Source organism: Sphaerodactylus townsendi, linkage group LG06, assembly GCF_021028975.2.
Source record: "Sphaerodactylus townsendi isolate TG3544 linkage group LG06, MPM_Stown_v2.3, whole genome shotgun sequence".
In the NCBI taxonomy this organism is placed as follows: domain Eukaryota; kingdom Metazoa; phylum Chordata; class Lepidosauria; order Squamata; family Sphaerodactylidae; genus Sphaerodactylus; species Sphaerodactylus townsendi.
Genome location: NC_059430.1, coordinates 124609837 through 124635698, shown reverse-complemented (window position 1 = coordinate 124635698; position 25862 = coordinate 124609837). Strand labels below are relative to the sequence as shown.

General features: G+C 50.9%; 1 protein-coding gene across 1 annotated transcript in view; it reads right to left on the bottom strand.

The window, feature by feature from the left end:
- The window catches only part of GRIK5 (glutamate ionotropic receptor kainate type subunit 5), a 115812-nt gene that overhangs the window by 68607 nt on the left and 21343 nt on the right, over nucleotides 1-25862 (bottom strand). Inside the window, 3 exon segments of the mRNA XM_048501037.1 lie at nucleotides 2515-2612; nucleotides 4925-5089; nucleotides 12872-13007. Coding sequence (XP_048356994.1) covers nucleotides 2515-2612; nucleotides 4925-5089; nucleotides 12872-12956 — 348 coding nt within the window. The 5' untranslated portion in view covers nucleotides 12957-13007.

Sequence of the window (25862 nt, the reverse complement as noted above, 5' to 3'; positions counted from 1 at the left end):
ACCTGCAGCTCTCCAGATGTTCATGGACTACAAATCCCATCAGCCCCTGCCAGCATGGCCAATTGTAGTCCATGAACATCTGGAGACCCTGGTATACTCAAACCGGCAGCGGCTCACCAGGGTCACCAGGGCAGAGAAATCTTTTGTAGAATTTTTTTTATTTATTTTAATGTTATTAAACTTCTATCCTGAGCCAGGCTCAGAGCAGCAGGCAAACATCTTCAAAAAACGTTTCAGAATTCATCAAACGGATCAGACAACATCTTACCATTAAAACTCAAGATGGCAAAAAAACGACAATAAACCTAAGATAAAAACAACGTAAGCCTGTAGCATCTACAACAGGGGTCTGCAACTTGCGGCTCTCCAGATGTTCATGCAGACCCCTGATTACAACCCAATCCTTTAACCTGGAGAGGCTGGGGATCAAACCTGGGACCTTCGGCACGCCAGGCAGGCTCTTCCCACTGAGAGACAAAAACTCAAAATCTGGGAGAGTGGCATGTCTATGTAGAAGCGGTGAGACAGAAGCGGGGTGTGTGCGTGGAGGAGACTGGAAGCCAGGGCTGGAGCGAGGGGGAACGGCCCCCAAGGAACACGTGTGCCCTGCGCCCTTGCCATGCCCCTGCACGTCCCCACCATGCCCCAGAATGCCCCCGACACCCCCACACACACCAGCGCACACCCGGTATGTCACGCACCCCCCCCGTCCCCTTGGCGCTACGCCACTGCTGGGAGCTGCGCTCTTCTCTTTGCCGAAGGCTTTTCCGAAGCCTTTGATAATTTCTAACTTTTAAGCCAAACCAGCTCATGTGTTCCTGAATTTCTGAACCTCAACCTCTGTTTTTGGAGAAGCGGACTCTGTCGCAGCTGCCAGCGGAAGGCAGTGCTGTGCAGCCGCACGGTTTCCCTGGAGGAATAGCAAGTGCGGGGGGGTTTTTTGATCCGTGCGATTCCGCTTGCCCCAACTCAAAAGGGAAGATCACGGACCTAGACAAGGGCCAGGAAAGGGCCAACAAAATTATCAAGGTGTCAGAATAGCAGACCTATGAGGGAATGCTAGGGAGTTGAAGTTTTTCAGTTTTGGGGGGGAAAGATGACTTATAAGCAGAGTCTGACAGAGGTTTATAAAATTGTTCATGGAGAGAACAGAAGAGGGCTCTTTTTCTCTCTCCCCCAAAGCTGAAGGCACCCAATGAACTGAATGGCCCGATTCTCCAGAAGGAGGACTTCTCAATCCAGTTATCATGTGGAACTCACAGCCACAGGGTCCTGCGACGGCGGCTGGCTTCAAAGAGCAATCGGACAAATTCATGGAGAACAGCACACTGTGTCAGAACTCCAGAAGTGCCCATAAGCTCAAAAAGGACGGGGAACCCCAAGGTACAGAATTCCTTTCTCTGGCAGCTATTGAAAGAACGGAGTAAAATGCTTCTGGAAATCAGCATTCATGCAAAAAAAATATATAGAATGAGCCAGAGACAATATCTAATTTACAGAATTTAGAAGAAGAAGAGTTTGGATTAATATCCCCCCTTTCTCTCCTGTAAGAGACTCAAAGGGGCTGACAATCTCCTTGCCCTTCCCCCCTCACAACAAACACCCTGTGAGGTGGGTGGGGCTGAGAGAGCTCCGAAAAGCTGTGACTAGCCCAAGATCACCCTGCGGGCATGTGTGGGAGTGTACAGGCTAACCTGAATTCCACAGATAAGCCTCCACAGCTCAAGCGGCAGAGCGGGGAATCAAACCCGGTTCCTCCAGATTAGAATGCACCTGCTCTTAACCACTACGCCACTGCTGCTCTTCCATTGACCACCAGCCAAGAATTTCATCACCATCCTGATGCTTTGCACATTCATGAAGCTCATCCAAGGAAGTTGAATACTTGCAGGCCTCAGACAATTGGTATCCTTCACATCTACACCATTAGTGGATCCCTTTGAAAGAGATACCTTTATTACAGAGACTTGATTTTATTGTCTTTGGGATCCCCTGTGTGTATATTATTCATTGTTTGGTGGTTGTTATTTATAATATGTATACTTTCTTGATGATTAAGAGTTATAGTTCTGTTGTATAAATGTTTCAATGCTTTGGGAGCAGCAGTGGTGTAGTGGTTAAGAGCAGGAGCACTCTAATCTGGAGAACCGGGTTTGATTCCCCGCTCTGCCACTTGAGCTGTGGAGGCTTATCTGGGGAACAAGATTAGCTTGTGCACGCCAACACATGCCAGCTGGGTGACCTTGAGCTAGCCCCAGTTCTTCGGAGCTCTCTCAGCCCCACCCACCTCACAGGGTGTTTGTTGTGGGGGGTGGGGGAGGGAAAGGAGATTGGAAGACACCTTGAGTCTCCTACAGGAGAGAAAGGCGGCGTATAAATCCAAACTCTTCTTCTTCTTCTTCTCAATTATTTTCATTAAACATGGAGATTTTAAGTTCGCACTAGAGCCAGACAGGTGCTTTTCCCTTCTGTGAATCAGCATTCATACCCCACGGATAAGGAAGAATCACTCACCTCTTTCTCTCCACAGATGTGGCTGACAATAGAGGCAGAGGCTGGGCTGGATGCCGGGCCCAGCACTGAAACCACCCCTTTCGGAAGGATCTGACACACTGCACAAAGATTAGAAAAGTGTTTAGACACACACTTTCCCCCGGCTTGCCTGTTCTCACATCCGCACCCCAATTACCCCAGGAGAGTCGCCAGCCCTTCTCCCACGCAACTCATCCTGCCGCTGTTTCTTTATCTCGCCGTGAATAGCCTCGCGTATTTATTCTCAAAGCTGAATCGGATCCCAAACCACCTGTCTCTGGACCCAGCCCAAAACGGTAGCGCTGGGGGGCTCTCCCAATGAAACTGATCCAGGACAGACCAAAACCTCCTTTGCCAAATGCAAAATGGACCTGCGGAACTCACCACACCATGACGCTGAGATGGGTCGCGATCAGATGGCTTTAAAACGGGATTAGACAATATTGAGAAGGATTGGTCCCTCGGTGGCTATTGGCTAAGTGGAGCCTCCATGCACAAAGGCAGTTTGTCTGGGTACCATTTGGAGGACAACCAACAACTGGTTTTCGCCTTCGGGTGTTGCTTTCTACTTTCAGTCTCACCCTCTTGTCTTTACCTCCCTGTTCTTCTCTTTCCCATCCATGTGCCTGCTATCATTCCTCCCGCTTATCATTACATTCCCCTTCCACACACACACACTCACACACACACACACCGAAAACCCCATGCAGACCCAGCACCCAGGACAACTTTCCCTTCCGCCTTCAGGATGATCCCAGCTGAACTAAACACCCCTCTGCCTTTATTCCTTGCAAGTGACCTACTAAGATGGCATTCACGCTTGCTTCCAAGAGCTCACACATGAATACTAGGAGTAAGCAAAACAGGGGAGCTGAGGGAATTGAGCTGTGTGAACCAGAAATGCCCTGCACGAAAATCTCACTTGTGCCAGGAATTCACCACTTGACTTCTCTCTCTCTCTCTCTCTCTCTCTCTCTCTCTCTCTCTCTCTCTCCCTCCCTCCCTCCCTCCCTCCTGCAGGGCCTGCAAATACAGCCAGACTACAAGGTTTAAACCAGGGGTGTCCAACTCTGGCGCTTCAGATGTTCATGGACTACCATTACCATTAGCCCCTGCCAGCATTGGACTACAATTGGACTACAGCATTGGACTACAATGTTCATGGACTACAATTACCATTAGCCCCTGCCAGCAATTGGCTATGCTGGCAGGGGCTGATGTGAATTGTAGTCCATGAACATCTGGAGCACCGTAGGCTGGCCACCCCTGATTTAGAAGAAGAGTTTATTTTTGGTTTCGACCATGCAGAAACTAAGGAGAAGCTTTTCCCAAGCCGATTGCTAGGCAAAGCTTCACCTGGTGATTTTGTGACCACCTCAGACTGTTGGCAAAGACATGGAAGCCTAGCCCGGGGTCAAAAGGTAGCAACTCCTTTGCTTAGCTAATGGTATGGCATGGTATGGTTTTGTTGACTAAAGCCTGAAGCCTAAAAGATCACAACTCCACCTAGAACAGGGATGTCCAACTCTGGTGCTTCAGAGGTTCATGAACTACAGTTCCCATCAACCCCTGCTGGCATAGCCAACTGGCATGGCTGATAGGAATGGTTGTCCATGAACATCTAAAGCGCCAGAGTTGGACACCCCTGGTTTAAACAGGATCGAGCCAAGAAAGAAGGGCCTTACCGTACTGTGAGCCAGCACTAAGGGGTAACTCTGCTCGGACTCAGATAAAAACATAAGAAAGAGCCTGCTGGATCAGACCAGAGTCCATCTAGTCCAGCACTCTGCTACTCGCAGTGGCCCACCAGGTGCCTTTGGGAGCTCACATGCAGGAGGTGAAAGCAATGGCCTTCTGCTGCTGCTGCTGCTGCTGCTGCTGCTCCCGAGCACCTGGTCTGCTAAGGCATTTGCAATCTCAGATCGAGGAGGATCAAGATTGGTAGCCACAGATCGACTTCTCCTCCATCAATCTGTCCAAGCCCCTTTTCAAGCTATCCAGGTTAGTGGCCTCACCCCCTCCTGTGGCAGCATATTCCAGATAGTATTGCCAAGAGGGGCCTTTACCAACCCTTTGCATCGTGAAGGACAGCAATCAGAAATTGCAAAAGGACCGACCCTAGCCACGTGACTTCTGCAACCCTGGTAGAACTTCTGGGATTTAGCTCTGGATTTCCTGGAAACTTAAAACAGCCAATCCACCTTCGTTTGTGACTTACACCAACTAATCTACTTCATAGGACTATAAGGACCGATTAAAACAAAAACGGCGACACAGTCTCATAACCGGAAAGGGCCCCTTTGCCTCCTGGCACACAAAACCACACTCCTCATCCGACACTGGCTTCCGCCCCTGCCGAGGCGAGCCAGGCACATGCGCAAATCCAACCTACTGGTGTCCGTGGTCTCGTACTGGCTGTCCCGCTGCAGTTCGAAGATCTCGACCTCCACGCGGGCCTTGGCCGGCACCTCGATGATGCTGTTGATGTGCTCTCGTGCCAGAGCTAACGCCAGTCGCTCCCCGCGGCCACACACGGTCTGGTCATCCAAGATTGCAGCTGGCCACACAGATGGGAGAGGAAAGGAGAGAAGCAGAACAATCGATCATGATCTATGAAGGGAAGAGAACCTTCCTTTGAAAGTTCCACTGTTCCTTGACGGGTGATTCCTTCCCATCTGTTTGCGAGCATCGAGTTGTTTTTCTGGCCACCCTCCATTGGCTGTGCACTTGAGTGTCCCAAATTCCTACTCAGGGAGCACCTGGAAAGGCCCTTCCGACTGTCCCACTGAGTAGACGTGTCTACCAGGCGTACAGGAGAGGCCTTTCTGGTAGCAGCCCCATAGTTACGGAACAACCTCCCCAGAGAGGTACACCTGGCCCCCCCCTCATTGCCGATCTTCAGAAGGCAGCCGATGAAGGTTTTATTTAGGACCGCATTTGACTGATACAGTGGAACCTCGGTTTTCATTGCTTTTGGTTTTCATCGGTTTCGGTTTTCATCGATTTTGTCAGTGAAAAATTTGCCTCAGTTTTCATCGATTTGCAGTAAGGTGCAGGGGTTTGTGGAGAAAAATCACCCAGACAAAGCTGTTGCAGGCCGTGTCTGCAACTTGTTTCATGACCATGTCTTGCCCCATTTCAGACAAAGAGGCGTCAGAAACAGACCTCTTTGGACAGCTTTCTGGGGCGACGTTGGTCCATGGGCTCTGAAGGTGGTCCTAGTGTATTATTGTTTGTTACTGTTTTCAGCATTAAACACTATGTTTGTTCACCCAAAAATGTGTTTTTGATATGTCTTTTGGAGTGCCTAGAATGGATTAATTGGATTTACGTTGATTCCTATGGAAAAGTGTGCCTCGGTTTTCATCGGTTTCGGTTTTCATCGATTCTTTTCGGACGGATTACCAACGAAAACCAAGGTTCCGCTGTATAGTGCTTGCTTATTGGCAGTTCCAATTGGAGTTTGTAAATTCGGAGCTTTTGTGAGTTTTTATCATTGTTGTTTTATTTATGTTCATTTTAATTTTTATAATGGTTTTGTTCATGCTGTAGGTGGCACCCAGTGATATGCTGGGTGGCACCCATCTTGAGTGGCACCCCGACCACTGGGAACTTTTCCTTTGCCTCTTGAACACTTCTCCAAGCACACAATTGCTCATGATGAAGAGCAGCAGTCAGGCCTCGTCTTCATCCATGGGTACTTGACCCCATTTCTCAAGTCAAAGGTTAGGTCTCTGCCCGCAAGGTGCTTACAGTCTAAAAGCAAGACATTGGGGACAGGAAACAGGGAAGGGAACGGGTGGGTTGGGAGAGGCAAAGGGGCAGTCTTCCAACCGCTGAGAGCATATAAAATAGGGTTGCCAGCCTCCAGGGGGGTCCTGGAGATCCCCTGAAACTACAGATTACAAAGGTGAAATCCCCCAGGGGTGACCAACCTATGGCGCTCCAGATGTTCATGGACTACAATAATTCCCATCAGTTTGCTGGCAGGAGCTGATGGGAATTGTAGTCCATGAACATCTGGAGCACCATAGGTTGGCCACCCCTGGTTTATACTAGGAATATATGAACATAAGAAACAGCCTGCTGGATCAGACCAGAGTCCATCTAGTCCAGCACCCTGCTACTCGCAGTGGCCCACCAGGTGCCTTTGGGAGTCAGATGCAGGATGTGAAAGTAACGACCTTCTGCTGCTGCTGCTGCTCCCGAGCACCTGGTCTGCTAAGGCATTTGCAATCTGAGATCAAGGAGGATCAAGATTGGTAGCCATAGATCAACTTCTCCTCCATAAATCTGTCCAAGCCCCTTTTAAAGCTATCCAGGTTAGTGGCCATCACCACCTCCTGTGGCAGCATATTCTAAACACCAATCACGCCTTGCGTGAAGAAATGTTTCCTTTTATTAGTCCTAATTCTTCCCCTAATACTGTCTTGGGCTCCACAAGGGAGAAAGGCAGCTAATAAATGGATTGTTGAAGGTTTTCACATCCAGAATCGATTGGCCCTTGTGGGGTTTTGTGAGCCGTGGGGCCGCGGTCTGGTAGTTTTTTGCTCCTAACATTTCGGAGGCAGAAAACCCACAAGGGCCAACAGCGGCTAATAAACAATTAAAATAAACAAACGGTTTGAACCTGATCCTCGCAAACTCCCATACCCTTCCCGCCTGCCCCCATTCTGAACCGTCCTCAGCTGTGACGAATGGTCTCTGTAGCCTGTTCTGGCACCAGTCAAAAGAAAAAAAAAAGCAATTCCACCCCATCCTTTCTAGGAAGCACTCCGTGCCTGGAAGTTTTCCTTCTTCAGAAACGTTCCTGTCCGGCAGAATCAAAATCACTAGCTCCGTACAGAGTTTTGACAGCAGGTTATGCGTTCAGCCAGAACTCCTACAATGACAGGGGACAGATCTATCAACAGCGATTAGACCTGATCTCTAAAAGAAGGCTCCTTGCAAACAGGCAACAGAGACACGGCAGGCATCGCCCATATGTGGGCACCCTCAAAAAGTCACTAACAAAAAAGGGAGCGTAAAACTGGCACCTACTTACATCTCCTTAAAGCGGAGATCCCCAACATGGTGCCCATGGGTGCCATAGCGACCACCAATACCTTTTCGTTTTTAGGAAGGGGGCGGGCCAGGAAGGGCATTTGCCCAGCAAGGCTTCTGAGTGTCTACTGGAGATTTGATTGGCTGTGCAGATTCTTCTTAAGCGTTGCTTTGGCACCACAGCGCAAGGATCTGTATTACGTTACTGAAGCGAAGCTGCGTCAATCATTTTGTGGCTGGCTCCGCCTCGAGCAGCAGCCATTTTGTGGCAGCCATTTCGCTGCTCGGCCCACCGTGCCATATCAGCATTGCAAATATGCCGGCAGGCTCAGAAAGGCCGGGGACCCCTGCCTTACAGGACGCGGTCATTATCAAGAACAAGGCTTCCGTGACGTTCCTTCCAACAGACACTTTCGTGCAGGGGTGGCTAACCTATGGTGCTCCGGGGGTCCATGGACTACAATTCCCATCAGCCAATTGGCCATGCTGGCAGGGGCTGATGGGAGTTGTAGTCCATGAACATCTGGAACCCCTCCTTTAGTGCCTCAGCGCTCCCAGCCTCCACATAGAACTCTAAGATCTACTTGAATTACAACTGATTCTCCAAACAGAGTTACAACTGATCTCCAGAGTACAGAGATCACCTCCCCTGGAGAAAACAGCTACTTTGGAGGGTGGACTCTGTTATCCCCCACTGAGGAACCTCCCCTCCCCAAATCTTTTATTTCCCAGGCTCCGCCTCCAAATTGACAAGCGGGAACGGGTCCAGAGGAGAGCAACCAACATGGTCAAAGGTCTGGAATCCATGGCCTACAAGGAGAGACCTAGAGAGCTGGGTATGTTTAGTTTGGCGAAGAGACGTTTGAGAGGTGACATGATACCCATGTTTAGATATCTGAAGGGATGTCATGTTGGTGAGGGAGCAAGCTTGTTTTCTGCTGTTTCGGAGACTAGGACCAGGAGTATTGGTTCAAGGTGAAGGAAAAGAGATTCCGCCTAAACAGTAAGAGCTGTTGGACAGTGGAATGCACTACCTCGGAGTGTGGTGGAGTCTCCTTCTTTGGAAGTTTTTAAAGAGAGGCTGGATGGCCATCTGTCAGGAGTGCTTTGATTGTGTGTTCCTGCATGGCAGGGGGTTGGACTTGATGGCCCTTGGAGTCTCTTCCAACTCTTATGATTCTATGATTCTATCTCCAGGAATTTCCTAACTCAGAGTTAACCACTAAAACCTACCCTCTCACACATGGCTAGAGATGCCATCTATGCCGCAGATTTAAGAGAAAGGCTCTTCTAACCATTATAATGCAGCTCTCTGAAAAACCACATGGCAGCAGAGACGTTGAATGACTCGGTGAGTGCGTCGAGAACAAAGAATATAAACAAAATTAGTATGGTGGCAACAGATCAAGAGCAACCAACAGGACAGGCTACAATCTGACTACAAATCACGTCGATTAATACCAGAGGCGTAGCTGGGTCAGAGTGCGCCCGGTGCACAGTCTGGCTTCCCCCCCCCCCCCCGTGGCGCACCCCCCACACACACACACACTTACTTTAGCAAACTAAGCAGGCTGGAGGAGAGGCCTGTCTGTTCCCTTCCAGGCTGCAAACAATCTGCTGGGGACTACATTTCCTGGGGTCTTCTGGGAAATGTAGTTCCCACCAGGCCATTTACAGCCTGGAAGGGAACACAGGCAGGCCTCTTCTCCAGCCTGCTCCGTTTGTTAAAGTAAGTGTGGGAGGGCATCGTGGGGGGGCAGGGGTGAGCTGAGCGGCTGACCAATGAGGGGGGAAGGGAAAGGGGTTGGGGGGATTTTCTGCCCCCCACGTGAACCAAAGCCGTAAGCCCGGTGCGTGGCGCACCCCCCTACCCCTGGTAGCTCCGCCACTGATTAATACAAAAGTGCATAAATTTAATCAAAACGAAGTGCAAACTATTAAAGGAGCAGCTGTACATAACAAAACCAAGAATCCAAATCCCAATACCATAAACCAAATTAAAGAAGGACAAAAGTATGTCTCAATAAAGGCACTGTGAGCACGCAGTCCATAGGTAAGTGCCCGTTTCGTGGTCACGTTTCCACTTCATCAGTGACATTCGTGCATGCCAATGATGGGTACGTAGCTTCCAGACTCTTAGGTTCATCTTATATGGGAGATTCTCTGGTTTGAAGTGCCCCATCTGTCTAAGGCAGCGACACTGTGTCTCTTTAGCCTAGACAGATGGAACATTTCAAACCAGAGAATCTCCCATATAAGATGAAGCTAAATGTCTGGCATTTGTGTGCCATTACTGGCAATGTCTGGCATTTACCTGGGAGCCCATCTCTGAACTTGGATGGACTGATGTCTACATGCTTATGGTGCCTTTATTGACACATACTTGCACCCTTCCTTGATTTGGTTCACTGTATTCAGTGGGTATGTCAGACACGTGTTTCGAGCGCATGTTTCCCTCAGCAGAGGTCAGCAGCCTTGAAGAGTATAAGCGTCAACATTCAGAGTAAGAAATCAAATAACAGACAGCCATACAACTTAAAACATACAATAATAATCGGATGTCTTTGGAAACCACAAATTTTGCAGCCCAAACACTAGTCCACGTGAGACATTAACTGTATTTTTTAAATAGGATATTAAACCACAGGAGCACCCTTTGAGCAGTGGCACAAACTTTAGCGACCTGGCATAAATTGCTGAATTATTCAAACCTCAATTGCTGGCTACTATTCACCTTTAAACATTTTCTTTTCTGTAAATCACCTGTGTGTGTGCGTTTGTCAGGGACGGAGCGAGGGGGAACCGCACCTGGGGCACGCGTGCGCCCTCCGCCCCTGCTGCAGAGCTGCTCACCCCTGCCCCGCCCCAGAAAGCCCCGGACATACCCCGGAACGCCACGGCCACACCCCCACACCGGGGTGCACCTGGGGCGTTGCACCCCACTCCCCACCCCATGGACGCTACACCACTGGTGTATGTATGTGTCTGTAGAATGCCATCATCATGCAGGGTTTTCAAAAGCAAGAGGCATTCAGAATTGGCTTGCCATTGAAGAAGAAGAAGAAGAAGAAGAAGAAGAAGAGTTTGGATTTATATCCCCCCTTTCTCTCCTGCAGGAGACTCAAAGGGGCTTACAATCTCCTTGCCCTTCCCCCCTCACAACAAACACCCTGTGAGGTGGGTGGGGCTGAGAGAGCTCCGAGAAGCTGTGACTAGCCCAAGGTCCCCCAGCTGGCGTGTGTGGGAGTGTACAGACTAATCTGAATTCCCCAGATAAGCCTCCACAGCTCAGGCGGTAGAGCTGGGAATCAAACCCGGTTCCTCCAGATTAGATACACGAGCTCTTAACCTCCTACGCCACTGCATTAACATTGCTTCCCAGTGACCCTGGAATTCCATGGTGGTTTCCCACCCAAGTACTAACCAGGGCTGACCTGGCTTAGATTCCAAAGACTGATGGGATCAGTCTAGCCTGGGCCATGCAAATCAGAGCAAGAAGCCCTCTAGCCCAGGGGTCTGCAATCTGCGGCTCTCCATATGTTCATGGACTACAATTACCATCAGCCCCTGCCAGCATGGCCAATTGACCATGCTGGCAGGGGCTGATGGGAATTGTAGTCCATGAACATCTGGAGAAGCCACAGGTTGCAGACCCCTGCTCTAGTCCAATGAAAACATTTGCCTGCCATTCCCTTTCCATATTGCCCACTGTAGCCTCCCACCCGCTCTTTAACATACCACCAAACCTTTTAAAAAAAAATTTAAACCATGTCTAGCTCTAGAGCCATAGGTCGTAAAGCTATGTCCTATGTTGTGCAGCGCCTCCTCACCACCTGCCTTCCCCACTGCCGACTAAACAGCAGAAGATGTCTCGGCCTCCTTGTTTTTAACTTGACCACGAGCATAACAATCAGCCAAGGAAACATTTCGCAGCACAGCGATCAGCCTGATCATTCGCTGAGGCTTTCCGCCATTTCAAAAAAAAAGCACCTGGTAAACAGAGTTAGCAAGCCCAGCGCCAGCTGTCAATCAAACCCCTCTTTGGAAACTGCAGATGATGCTACGGTGCAGGTCGGAGCAGCGCAGAGAAGGAGGGTCAACAGCCACGTCTCCCCTTCAGGCGGGAAGGAGATGAAGGCCGGCCGGCCCCGCAGCAGCTGCGGCAATTGCTCCCGTGATCTTGGCACCTTTCACGGGCACCAGATAAAACCGCGAAAGCAGCGGGGGGAAAGATTTAATAATTTCCCCCACAGCTTCGGAAGATTTAAAGGTGCAGAGGCCTGACGTTAAGTCGGAAGGTTAGCCCACGTTGATCGATCCTGCTCACGTCTCCGGGGAATTCACCTGGAAGGATTCCACCCCCTTTCAACAGCCAGGGCTGTAGACAGCAACAAGAATTCCCTCTGGGTCCCGCTACACATCGCTGTATCCCCACATCACAGCACAAACACAGGGTGCACTATCCACTTGCTGAGTTCCCGGAACCCCCACGGGGGTCTGGCCCCCAGGGATCTTGTAACTCTGCTGCAGGGCCGGAGCAAGGGGGAACTGCGCCCAGGGCACACGTGCACCCTGCACCCCGCCACACCCTGGAACGCCCCCACCACGTCCTGGAACACCCCCGCCATGCCTCCGCACTGGCGCTTGCCTGGTGCGTCGCGTACCCCCCTGTCCCCTTGGCGCTATGCCACTGCTCTGGTGCCCCAAATCAACCGCAACCCTCTTTCTAGGGACCTTTTGGTACCCCACGGAAGCAATTCCTGCTCCCCGTGCTCGGGAGTTCTCCCCATCTGCCCATAAGATGATTTATCCACCCTCCCTCTGCAACCATCTGGATGGGCAGATAACTAATGGAGCTGCCAATCAGGCTGGGCCACTCCATCGCTCCCGAAGTCACTCTGATGCCAAACTTCTCAGGTACTTCCTGCCCTCGAGTTCCACCGCCTTTACCGAGCAGCCCCACAGGTGAGCCGCCAACAGCAGCGGCATACCGCCCACTGGGCAAACTAGGCAGCTGCCCAAGGCACAGGACTTTAAAGTCACGTGGGGCGGCGTGATTTCTAGCCCTGCCCACTCTCTACAGTGGCCTACAAGCAAGGCGGGACGAGCAAGGAGTTTCCCGCCGTCACAGAGGACGATCCCCCCCCCCCAAGAGCAACCCAATCCCTGGAGGGCAGAGCAACCCCCAGCCAGGTGGGCAGGGCTGCCTCCGCCCGTGGGGGGCGCATCAAACCCAGGTTTTGCCGAGGGCGCCAATTTCCCTAGGTATGCCACTGGCCGACAGAACTTATCTTACCCATGCGCAGGGAAGACAGCACTTCTATGCTCTCGTGGGCGTAGCCAAGAATCAGCAGCAGCAGCAGTGCGGGCAAAGCCGGCATCTTCTACCCCTCCTCATGGAGAAAGTTCGGCCGTGGCCTCTGCGCTGCCACCTGCAGGCAGGAAACAGAAATGCCCCATGTGAGATTTCTATTTATTTTACCCACCCACCCTCAAAAAACAACAACATTATACCGCTTTTCCTCTTGGTTCAAGGCGGCTTATGACAATAGTTTAAAACATTTTCAGCGAAAGCCCAAAATAACACAGCAAATCCCCAAAAGATACCTGCGGTACAAACCCCTTCAAAAGTCCTGGCTCTAAGGTTGCCAGCTCCAGGTTGAGAAATTCCTGGAGTTTTGGGGGTGGAGCTTGAGGAGGACGGGGTTTGGGGAGGGATCTTAGCAGGGTTTAATGCCATAGAGTCCACCCTCCAAAGCAGATATTTCCCCCAAAGGGAACTGAGTTTTGTTACCACGGAGACTGGCTGTCATTCCAGAAGACCTCCAGGCCCCACCTGGAGAATGTCAGCTCTACCAGACTCTGGTCCCGCCCCTCCCTTGCATGCCACCGCCCCCCTTCCCTCCCTCCACTAGGGTGGGTGGGCCATGTCCAGATGCCAGGCCCCATCCCCTTCCCTCCCCTCCCCTCCTTTGCATGCTGCCCGTCACTCCCTCCACTCCCTCTGCTAGGGTGGGTGGGACATGTCCAGATGCCGGAGCCCCTTCCACAGTTTGAATCCCATCACCATGGGAACCTGTTACTAACATTTTTGGATCCCACCACTGGATGTCCCACTCTGTTGATTGCACTGATTAAATCTATGTAATCCGCCTGGAGTCCCAGCGAGAAAGGAGGACTATAATGTCAACTAAAGAAGGGTAAAACCAATACACCGAAACCAGTTACACCCCCAGGCTCAGCTGTCATGTGTCGCTCTCTGATGTGCCCCCGCTGGGGACCCTATGTTGTTTCTTCCTGTTTCAGGAAAGAGGTCGGGGGGGGGGGGGCTGCATCCCTGCTACAACAGGAGACCTCCCAGAAATGCCCCCTGCTCACCACCAGCATCATTCCGGTGTACAATCTCACTTCTGGGGGAAAAAAACAACCACCAGAAGTGACCCCCTCAGGGCGACATTCTAGGATTCACCCAAGGCTTATGGTTTAACCATAGAGTTTGGGGCAAATCCTAGAGCAATGTTTCCCAACCTTTTCGAGGTCAGGGTACCCTTGACCTCACTCTTCATATCTCACGGTACCCCTGCCGCCACCCTCCACCTTCCCCTCCCATTGCCCCTGCTTGCCACACCTCCCATCTTCCCCTCCCAAGGTGAAGGGTAGCACTGGGGGTGGTGGTGGCTGCTGACCTTGTGGCAGACCCTGCCCCATGGGCCAGCTCCATGTCCTTGCTGGCGCCAGTGGGAGACACCACAAAAATGAGGGGGGGCAGTAGTGTTGCCGTAGTACCGCTGGGACATGCTCATGGCACCCCAGGGTACCAGGGAACCCTGGTTGAGAATGGCTGTCCTAGAGCATCAACCCCGACATCAGGGTGTCACTTGCTGGAAGTGATGCTGTGTCCCCGCCCCCTAAATCCTCCGGGTCCTAGTAAGACCCGTGCCCAGTCATGCTTGCAGCTGGTACTTGGTTCCCTGTGTTGCAGGCCTCACGCCAGGGAGGGCAGTAAACGTGGCTCTTTTGGTGGCTGGTAATTATGAACACAGCTCTTTCTGAGCCACAGAAAGGGCACCGCTAGTCTAGACGCAGAGGCGTATCTAGGAGAAATGGAGCCTGGAGACCTGCAGGTGCCCAGGTCTACCGCCCAGAGCCCAGGTCTACCATCTAGAGCCTGTGCTGGCATCCAAGTCTACTGCCTGGAGCTTGCACCAACATCCAAGTCTATTGCCTGGAGCTCACGCGGGCATCTAGGACCACTGCTCGGAGCCAACGCTGGCATCCAGGTCTATCACTGGGAGCCGCCGCCGACGTCCAGATCTACAGCCCGGAGCTGGTGCCGGCGCCCATGTTTATGTGTTCCCGGGGACATGGGTTACCCCATGTCCCTATAGGCGGTATGCCCCGTCTGGATGCTCAGCTGCAATGAACAGGCAAAGCCGGACCTTCCTACCCTCTCCCAACGCTGGTCCTTCTCATCCCCCGCATCTGCTGGCCAGATTCTTTTCGCACGACCGAGAGACAAGGGAGAAGGCAGAACAGAACAAACTCTCAGTAGTGGAGGGGCAGCTCCACAGCTCAAGCGGCAGAGCGGGGTCTCAAACCCGGTTCCTCCAGATTAGAATGCACCTGCTCTTAACCACTATGCCAGTGCTGCTCCCAGTACCAGGGTGGGATGCCAGTGTGGGACGGGGGGCGTACAAAAAACAAAGTTTGTTTGCATTTGTACTTTAAGTCCTCTGTTACTTTCTCTGATGCATAATCTTTCTACCTATTCCCAAACTAAATGCAGCTCAGCTAGTGTTTCCAGGTCCCCCCATGTGGGGTAGGGTTGTCAGATCCAGCTTGGGAAACAACTAGATTGGGGGGGGGGGACCCAGGGAGGACAAGGACCTCAATAGGGTACAATGCCAGACAACAACAACACCCCCTCCAAAGCAGCCATTTTTTCCAGCAGAACTAATCTCTGTAGTCTCAAGATGAGCTGTAATTCCCCAGGCCCCGCCTGGAGGTTGGCATCTACAGCTCCCCCATCGACAGCCCTGCCACGGCCTGTCCCACATTGACCCTCCTGCCTTTCCCCTCGACCTGTCTTGCGCCCACTCATCGTTCGGCACCCCTTAACCGAGAGGACGGGAGACCCTGCCCACTTGCTCCCTGCCACACGGCGCCCCCTCACGGTGCCCACACCCAAGCGCCGGGCATCCTTCCAATGCCTGGTGCTGCAGAGGGACCGGCGAGCCTCCCCCTCCCTTCACGTTTGATGCCTGTCCTCCTTTGGACTGAGTCAGCAAGATTCCCCCCCTTTCCCCCCCTTCCTTACGCCGTGTTCACCTTGAGCATTAATATTTATTTTCACTCAGCCTCCACTCCACGGGCAACGGGGGGCGGCCGAGGTCTACCGAAAGGGGAAACTGTGTCACGTCCTCCTACCCCTCGTCAAGGAGAGGTGGGGGGTGTCATCGGCGTGTTGGGAGGTGGGCAGGAAGACGTAAAAGCCGGCCAAGGGATTATATACCAAAGCATGTTGCGAAGGGACAGGTAGAGGGAGATTCCTGTCGGTAAAAACATGGCAGCCAAGCTAATTTCAAAACAGGGAGGCTTGGCCATGTTGTGGGATAGCTCGCTTCTGAATTCTGACCGCTGGAGGTAAACCAGAGAGGCATACGGCCTTTACGCTCTGCTCGTGGGCTTCCCAAGGGCATCGGACTTCCTCTCCTGGAAAACAGGGCTTTTTTCTCGCCCTCACAGGCCGTGCAAGAGATCTGTCTCTGCCACACCGGAACTGAGCACAGCTTTGTGCTTTTCCGTGGCACTGCGACAGAAGAAAGCAGAGTTTCGCGTGAATTTCTCCCTCCTGGCCAATCCTGAACAGGACTGGAGGCTCTGGAGAAGGCCCAACTGGTAACCAACGGAGCTGAAGGTATTTTCACACTTGGTATCCAAAGGTCAAAATGATGCCAGCGGTCTAGACGGGAGCTTTCGGTAACGGAGGCTGCGGGCAGGAAATGTTTATTTTGTTCTTGCTGGGAAGCTAGAGTCAACTTATGGGGACAGGGTTCCCAGCTTCCAGGGGGTGGCTGGAGAACCGGGTTAGATTCCCCGCTCTGCCACTTGAGATGTGGAGGCTTATCTGGTTAACCAGATTAGTTTGTGCACTCCAACGCATGCCAGCTGGGTGACCTTGGGCTAGTCACAGTTCTTCAGAGCTCTCTCAGCCCCACCTACCTCACAGGGTGTTTGTTGGGGTGTGGTGGGGGGAGGGAAAGAAGCTTGTAAGCCCCTTTGAGTCTCCTTACAGGAGAGAAAGGGGGGATAAAAATCCAACTCTTCTTCTTCTTCTTTTGAAGTCCTCCCCCTCCCCTCCCCCTCCTCAGCCTCTACTTTCAAACTCTCCAGGTATTTCTCAACCTAGAACTGGTAGCCCTATGGGGAGAACCCATTTGGTTTCCAAGGCAAGAGATATTTAGAAGTGTCTGCCTGTATAGTGATCGTGGACTTCTCTGATGGGCTCCCACTCACGAACTAAGCAGGGTTGACCCCGCGTAGCTTCCGAGACCTGCCGAGATTGGGCTAGTCGGGGCTACCCAAGCAAGGGTAAGAAAATGCATCCTTTAAAACCTCTTTCTCAAAGCAAAGTGCTTCACTTTGCAGCTCAGGATGGCCAGACCAGGCAGGGAAGCTCAGATGTCAGGCCCTGGAATTGCACGACCCCTTTGCATATTTCTTGACTTAATTTATACCATGCCTTCTTTCCGAAAGGGGACCTAAAGTCGCATATATCATTTTCCTCTCCTCCATTTTATCCGCACAATAGCCACATGAGGTAGGCCAGTGGTAGCAAACCTTTGGCACTCCAGATGTTATGGACTACAATTCCCAGCAGCCCCTGTTATGGGAATTGTAGTCCAGAACATCTGGAGTGCCAAAGGTTTGCCACCACGGAGGTAGGCTAAACTGAAAGTGTGAGTGGGGGGTTGGCTTTGGGTCCCCCAGATGGCCATGCTGGCAGGGGCTGATGGGGATTGTAGTCCATGACCATCTGGAGGGCCACAGGTCGCAGACCCCTGGACTAGTCTGACACGAACTGCCCTGACCGCTACACCCCACACTGCTAGAAAAACTAACAATTAGATCATTTGGATCCATTCACCCAAATTAATTAGGGCTTCAGTTTAACACAGCGGTTGTCAACCTGTGGGTCGCGACCCCTTTGGGGGTCAAACGACCCTTTCACAGGGGTCGCCTAAGACCATCGGAAAACACATCTTTCCGATGGTCTTAGGAACCGAGACACAAATAATTTTATGGTTGGGGGTCACCACAACATGAGGAACTGTATTAGAGGGTCGCGGCGTTAGGAAGGTTGAGAACCACTGGTTTAACAAAAGGCCCTGCAACAAACTTTTAGCTCCAGGCCTCTTGACTGAAGGATTTTTAAAATTTTCTACACGTGCTGGCAGGCTGGTGAAAGGAGCGCCTCTGAACATGTACGAAGGACGTTTTTTGACAAGTGAAAAATCGCAGCCGGTTCCCATTCATCCAGGACGTTAAAGCACAGCTCCCGGCAGGACAGGCTGGCTCTGCTAGAACTCAGAAGGGGGGCATTCCCAAAAGGCGGGGGGGGGGGGCTCTCTGCCAACACCTCTGCGGGTAAGCACAGAGACTGGGTGAGGTTAATGAGGGAATCTGCTCTCTTATACCACGTGGCAACCGTTGCCGAGCAACAGGAAGCTGCTAACAAGGATGCCCGCGGTTGCTAGGCATAACCATCTGCTTCTCTACAGCCCTGCCTAACCTGGCTGCCCCTTCTCCATTCCCCCCCCCCCCCGCAATCCAAATGGAGATTTCTAAAGATGGCAAACAGGAAATGCAGGTTGGAACCCTAGAGTACTATTAGCACTAGACACAAAACTGGATGCTCCCTTTTCAAGCCCACACAAATAAATTCTACTCTTCAGGTCAAACCAGGCAAAAGGCTGAGGATTCTATATACGGCACCACCCGGGATTTTTCTTTTCCTTTAAACATGTGGCATAGAGGACCTGATTCGGGCTGGAATGGTGTTTTTTGGAGGGTAGGGGGGGTCTGAACCCACCACCTTCCCGACCTGAAATGATCCCACCTGGCTGCTATTAATTCCTTCCCAGTTGGAGTGAAATATAGGGTGTGCATCAGGGACAAATTGCAAATACTGGTCCACAAAGCATTCGGCAAGATTGGGGCAGGGGGTAGGTTTGTTGGGGGTGGGCAGCAAGAGATTAACCCCAACAAATGTGCATTTGTTCCATGCACGGTCCATATGAATTTTTTGCAAAAGTTTAAATGAGAAACAAAGCCCGCTTCACTAGCTCTGCAAACCAAACCTCCACTACTATAACCACATCCATTTTCTGACTAAGGCCACTACGAAATCTGTCTCTAAACTGATATTATAAAGACAAGTTACTCTGAGCATGTTCCGAGTATCTTTCCCTTTGCAGGTTAACTCCAGCAAGATTAGAATTAAGGGATGGGAAACATACAGGTCCAATCCTCTAGCACAGCGGTGGCGAACCTACGGCACGGGTGCCAGAGGTGGCACTTAGAGCCCTTTCTGTGGGCATGCATGCACAGAGTTTGTCATGTGGGGGGCAGAAAATCACACACACCCCACACACACACACACATCTAGGCTGGCCTGGGCATGATCCTTTACCTGGGAGTAAGCTTGGTTGCTGGCAATGGGGTTTGCTTCTGAGTAAACCCTCCCAGGGTCGTGATTCACTCATTCGAAGCATTGCACAGTTGCACGTGCTTACTCCCGAGTAACGCGTGCCTCGGAGTCAACTGTTCTTTTCTAAACTAAAACCTCAGTATTCAAATTGCCAGGTTGACACTTTGCAATAAATAAGTGGGTTTTGGGTTGCAATTTGGGCACTCCGTCTCGAAAAGGTTCACCATCACTGCCCTAGCATCTTTTTCAAAAAAAAAAAATTAAAAGCCCTTCTTTATTTCCCTTGACATTTCCTAGGGATATACTAAGTATAGATAGTCTACAGGGGTGGCCAACCTATGGCACTCCAGATGTTCATGGACTACAATTCCTATCAGCCCCTGCCAGCATGGCCAATTGGCCATGGGAATTGTAGACCATGAACATCTGGAGAACCATAGGTTGGCCGTGCTGGCAGGGGCTGATGGGAATTGTAGTCCATGAACTTCTGGGTAGCCATAGGTTAGTCGTGCTGGCAGGGGATGATGGGAATTGTAGTCCATGAACATCTGGAGAACCATAGGTTGGCCATGCTGGCAGGGGCTGATGGGAATTGTAGTCCATGAACATCAGGGGTGCCATAGGTTGGCCACCCCTGGCTCTAAAACATCCAGTCAGGGTTACCAACTGACCTGGAGAAAAATGTCACTTCATTTTAACAGAGGCGTAAAATGCAAAGTGAACAGGAAATGCTTTTTACAGAACGCTGATAAATAACATCCTATTAAGTCTCTATTAATTATTATATTATATTATATCTATTATTATTATAGGACATTTCTCTCCAGACCTGCTGGCCGCCCTATTTATAGTTCACATTATTACTTCCTGACCTCTGTTCCAGATACTATCTACTCACTTTCAAGCTACAAGGGCCTCATATTGCATTGGGAGCAACTCTTCCCGCCAGATTGAATTCTTGGATTCTGTTCTCAGGAATTGCTTAACAGAATATTTAATGCCAAATGCCTCCTCATTGAATTTCATGAACGCCATTCGCATTCCCGGCACATCTGAAGAAATATTTGCATCGGAGTTCAAACCGCAACAGACACATTTCTCTCCTTCCTGACTCCGGGGGATGAGGAGACGCAAGTCAAGGGAGGGAAAGGGGGTCTACAAAGAAAAGCCGGCGGGGCCTCCTCGGGGTAGCCACGAGGCACCCTTCTTCATACAAATCTTTTCACAGCCATCTCACTTGGCATTTCTGTCAGCTCCGACCTGCGATGAAGCACTTGGGGGCAATACCAGTTTTTCTGTCCCAAGCCCAGTCATCCAGACCTACTGGTCCAGCAGCCATTTTGGCCTTCCCAGTTAGACTCTCAAGCCCAATTCCTCCCCAAAGAACTGCCTTTCCGCACAACCAAAATAAAAAGTTTTGAGGCAGGAAATAAAACGTTTCCTCTGCGGAGTTCCACGTGGTGCCTTCCCAAAAACGTTCTGAAAACATTTTATTTGCAGCCTCAAAACGTTTTATATGCATGCTCTTTGATAACAGTTCTTTAGGCTGAAATGTTTTCAAAACGTTTTCAGGGCTATGCCGTCAGGGCTGCACTTTTCCCACGCCTCTCTGCCATCCCCGAACTTCCTTCCCAGGGTCATTTTCTATCGATGAGCTTCCCGCCTGATATTTCCGTCCTTTCTAGGGTTGTTTTGTTTTGTTTTGGGGGGGCTAAATCTTTGATGCTTCAGTTCCAAGAACTATGGAGAATTGGAGCACAAGGCACTGAAGCATCGAAGCATCAATTCCACAGAGAATTTAAAACACACACATACACGCACAAAATGGCAGGTGGGAATCGTTTCAAGGGGATGAATGTGGACAAACAGTGTGCGTGTCAGGGGGGAGATCGAAAACATTCTGCAAACGTTTTCAGGAACTTGTGTGGAAGAGGCCTATATCAAGCCCCATTTCAAAGAAGAAGAAGAAGGAGGAGGAGGAGGAGGAGGAGGAGGAGGAGGAAGAGGAGGAGGAGGAGGAGGAGGAAGAGGAGGAGGAGAAGTTTGGATTTATATCCCCCCTTTCTCTCCTGTAGGAAACTCAAAGGGGCTTACAATCTCCTTGCCCTTCCCCCCTCACAACAAACACCCTGTGAGGTAGGTGGGGCTGAGAGAGCTCCGAGAAGCTGTGACTAGCCCAAGGTCACCCCCAGCTGGCATGTGTGGGAGTGCACAGGCTAATCCGAATTCCCCAGAGAAGCCTCCATAGCTCACGCGGCAGAGCTGGGAATCAAACCCGGTTCCTCTAGATTAGATACACGAGCTCTTATCCTCCTGCGCCACTGCTGCCAGTGGCTTTCCCCAGGGGGGAGGACCAACCTCTGGGGTTCCTCAAAAGCTTACTGGGGTGTTCCCTGAGGAGATTGGTACTGACAGAAAAGCTTCCCTGAGAGCCATCGTTTCTGACATGACCGATTTGCCAGCATGTCACAGAGTGGAGCGTTTGCCGGCTCTTCTCGGGCTTTCTGTTACTGAGAAGCAAAGGTGGGAACTAATCCTAAAATCACCCAGAATCATCTGCACAATCCCGGGTCCAAGGCGAAAAAAAACCCACTCCACTGTCCGTGAGGTTTATAAATTCGGATGCTGACGCTCTAGCCCAATATTTGACTTTCCGCGCCAGCTAACCCACAGGCAGCTGGTGGGCTTTGCTTGGTTTTACCCCTTCGCCCCCGCTACTTGGTTCGCCCACAAGAAACATCGTGCTCCCTCGCTCAGAAAAGCCATCAACTGCTCAATTGCTACGCCTCGGGCCTTGGTTCGAGTCACAGCGGCATGGCTCATAAACAAAGAACGACAAGCCTAAACTCCCAGAGCAGGGTTGCCAAGGTGGCAACCCAGAGATTGTTTTTTCCCTTTGATGCGAGCAGCGAAGCGTGGGCCCCCCGGCTGTACGTGGCTGAGGCCGTACGTGGCCAAGCGGGCAGGCGAGGAGAGAGCCACGTGTCTTTGTCGGAGGGGAGAAAGGGCAGCTGGAGTAGAAGGGTGATTGTGTTAGGCATGTCTCCTGTGCCCCCCCCCTCTGCTCTCAGTGCCCCCATGCCCACTCAGGACTTGGCAAGACAGCCACAGACCAAACTACCCCCACCTCAGCCGCCATCTCCCTCAGATGTGGACTTGGGCGCTTCTCCGCCCACCGCTCAAACGCGGCCTCACCAGCCAAAGCAGTGGATTGAGGAAGGCGGAAAAAACACTGCGGTCTTTCGGCGCCAGTTTGGCAGCCCTACTTTTGAGGTACACGGCGCTGCTGTTAAAGGCATTAGGGTGGCCAACTGACCAAAGGACGGGGCAGGACGCAAAGCTGATACGCAGCAGCCTAGTTTGGTTTTTGCGCCTTCAGCGGGAGCAGCTCGGTCTGCAGAAACCAGGAGTGAAAATGTTCACAGCGTGAAGAAAACACATTATCACCTGCCAATGTCTGCATACCACATTGTTGTGAAAGGGCACGGCTCTGGGAGCCTGTGGGAAAAAATTGGCAGCCAAATCCAGTAGGAGGGGGAAATAAGGTAAAAGGCAACTGAGGTAAAGGTTGCTGCAAGTCAGCTCTGATAGAAATTATCGCCTTGCCCAAAGGCACAGATTTGGCAGCGTGACAGGGTACTTAGGCTCAAGAGACTCGGGTTCAGATCCCCACTGTGCCTGGAAGCTTGTGGGGTGACTTTGGGCCAACCACACCAGTGGTGGGATCCAAACATTTTAGTAACAGATTCCCATGGTGGTGGGATTCAAACTGTGGCGTAGCGCCAATGGGGCTGGGCGGGGCACGACAGGGGCGTGGCTGGGAATTCCAGGGGCGGGGCATTCCTGGGCGGGGCTGTGGCAAGGACGCAGCCGCTGCGCCGGTCCTAGGGCGGGAAACGAATGCACGCAGGCGCAGGCTGCCACGCACGTAACTAAGGCAAAAATCACGTGGCAAAATCACCAATTAGTAACCCCCTCTCGGCACACACAAATAATTAGTAACCTACTCTCGGGAACCTGTGAGAACCTGCTGGATCCCACCTCTGAACCACACACTCTCTCTCTTTTCCTCTCAGGCCAACTTCACTGGGTTGTTGTGAGGATAATGTAGGGATATGAGAACCTTGTAAACCAGGAGTCCCCAACTTTTTTCAGTCTGTGGGCAGCCTTTGGAATTCTGACACAGGGTGGTGGGCAAACCACAACCACACACACACACACACACACAGGAAGTCCAAGTGCGGAAGACAAGAAGACTAATTTTTAAAAAACGCAACGGGGGAAAAGTGAGAAAATAAAACCAACACTGTGGTCCTTACAATCTGTATAGTCAATCAGATCTACAAAGATTAAAAGCCCTGCTTGGCCCCACACATTTCTAAAAACACTTGGTTGGTGCCAGAAGAGGTTTGGGGAACTTTAATATAGAATTGAGCTGGGGGGGGGGGGGGACGGGATAGGCCAAATTGGACTTTTGTTTGGGGTCAGGTCGGTTCAATAGTTTATTTCCTTGACCTCAGGAGTTTCCACTGGGATGGAAATTGAGAAAACGGGACCGAAAGAGGATTTACAATGACAGCGCTCCAAATCCTTTTTTTAAAAAAGCACAAATCTATAAGTTTAAAGTGCTGTAAAAACCTTCCGCAAAGTCTCCCCAAGAGAGACTGGGCTTCAGGCTACAAGAAGGAAAAAAAGGCCAGGTTTTCTAGGGCAAGGCAGGGTCCCCACATTTTCCAACGTTGCCTAAAAGGGGGGAAAATTGTTATACAACTGAGTTTGGCAACCTGTTTCCTTCTGGCAGGGCTCCTACGCTTTTTGCAGCTGCGGAGCAGGCAAAAAAAAATGTCCGCAGGTCACTGAGACAAGCCTGCTGATTTTTGGTGGCTGAGCAAGTACAGCTATCCCTTCCACATCCCGACTTTCCCCACCACAGTTTTAAGACATCGCCGGTCAGCATCAGAAATTAAATGGGAATTGGGGGGGGGGGGGTTTACAGAAGCCGCAGACGACACACGAAGGCCACCAGATGACACAGGAAAAGTTTCAAAACTCAGAAACGCCTAAAATATATGTTTGGGATTGTATTATAGCTGTGATGGCGAACCTTTTTGAGACCGAGTGCCCAAATTGCAACCCAAAACCCACTTATCTATCGCAAAGTGCCAACATGGCAATTTAACCAGAATACTGAGGTTTTAGTTTAGAAAAAACAGTTGACTCCGAGGCACACGTTACTCAGGAGTAAGCTTAGTGAAGCAACTGTGCAATGCTTCCAACGGGTGAATCACGATCCTAGGAGGGTTTACTCAGAAGCAAGTCCCATTGCCAGCAACCAAGCTTACTCCCAGGTAAAGGATCATGCCCAGGCCAGCCTAGATGTGTGTGTGTGAGAGGGGGGGTGATTTTCCACCCCCCTCCCACAAGATGAACTCTGTGCGTGAGTGCCCACAGAGAGGGATCTGAGTGCCACCTCTGGCACCCATGCCATAGGTTCGCCACCACTGTATTATAGCAACACATGTCATCTTTTAAGGCCACAACTGTACACAATTTCTTTTTAAAAGTTACGAAAAAGGGGAAAAAATCAGACTTATTCTCTGGGATGAAGGGAGGGCCAAATTTTTTTACGTGGATTTCCAGATCCACGGGGGGGGGGGGGGGGGCCACGTCCCTAATCCCAGAGATGTGGAAGGGATAACTGTATTTTTAAAAAACACAAGGACCCTCCCTGCAGATAAAAAAACTGGCAACCCTATAAGAAATAGAGCACTACCGAGGTCCCTCCCTGCATGCAACTTTTCACTCTTAATGTACAGTTACATTTGGGAACAACTTGGAGCGCTCAGTCACAATCCCGTTTACAGGATAAAAAGAACACTCCAAATGTGAGTTTCCCCCTTTCCAGAGTCTTCCGCCGGAGAACCAGGTGCAGTAGACCAGCCAAACAAAGCTGGTCCGCTTTGCAACTTCCTGTATCCGCTTATTAAACTTTTATATGCCACGCTTAATGGGCAAAACACTTTACGATATTTAATTTGTCCTCATTTAACCTCACACCCATTATTATTTCCACTTAAGAAGGTAACTGGAGGCGGAGGGACTCGTCGGGAGCCAAATTCAGACTCTCTCACCCAACTCAGTTTATACCCCCAGCAGGTTTAAGGGGGAAAATTCCTCTTCCCCGAAGGTTTTACCTGTGCAAACTGCAGAATAAGTTGTGTATTTGAATTCTCCCTCATTTAAAAAGGGTGGGAGGACGCCAAGCATGTAGAAAAGTAGTGTCAAAGAGAAGAGCTCGCTTTCCCTGAGAAGCTAGTTTTTTATTAGTGGAGATGTTGGTTTTTTGGAGGAATTGTTCAAGCATACCGTCCGCCACCACGCAGGTGGTCAAATCCATATTCAGGTATACACGTGACCACTTAACTTGGCTGCATGTATAATCCAGCCATCAGGAAGCACGCAGTTGAAAGGGCAAGAGAAAGAATGGCTAGGAGGGCGTTGAGGGAGCAAAATTGAAGATCCTCAGTTAAGAAAGGAGATGAAGCAGGATATAGCACACAAAAAAAACCCCTACAGG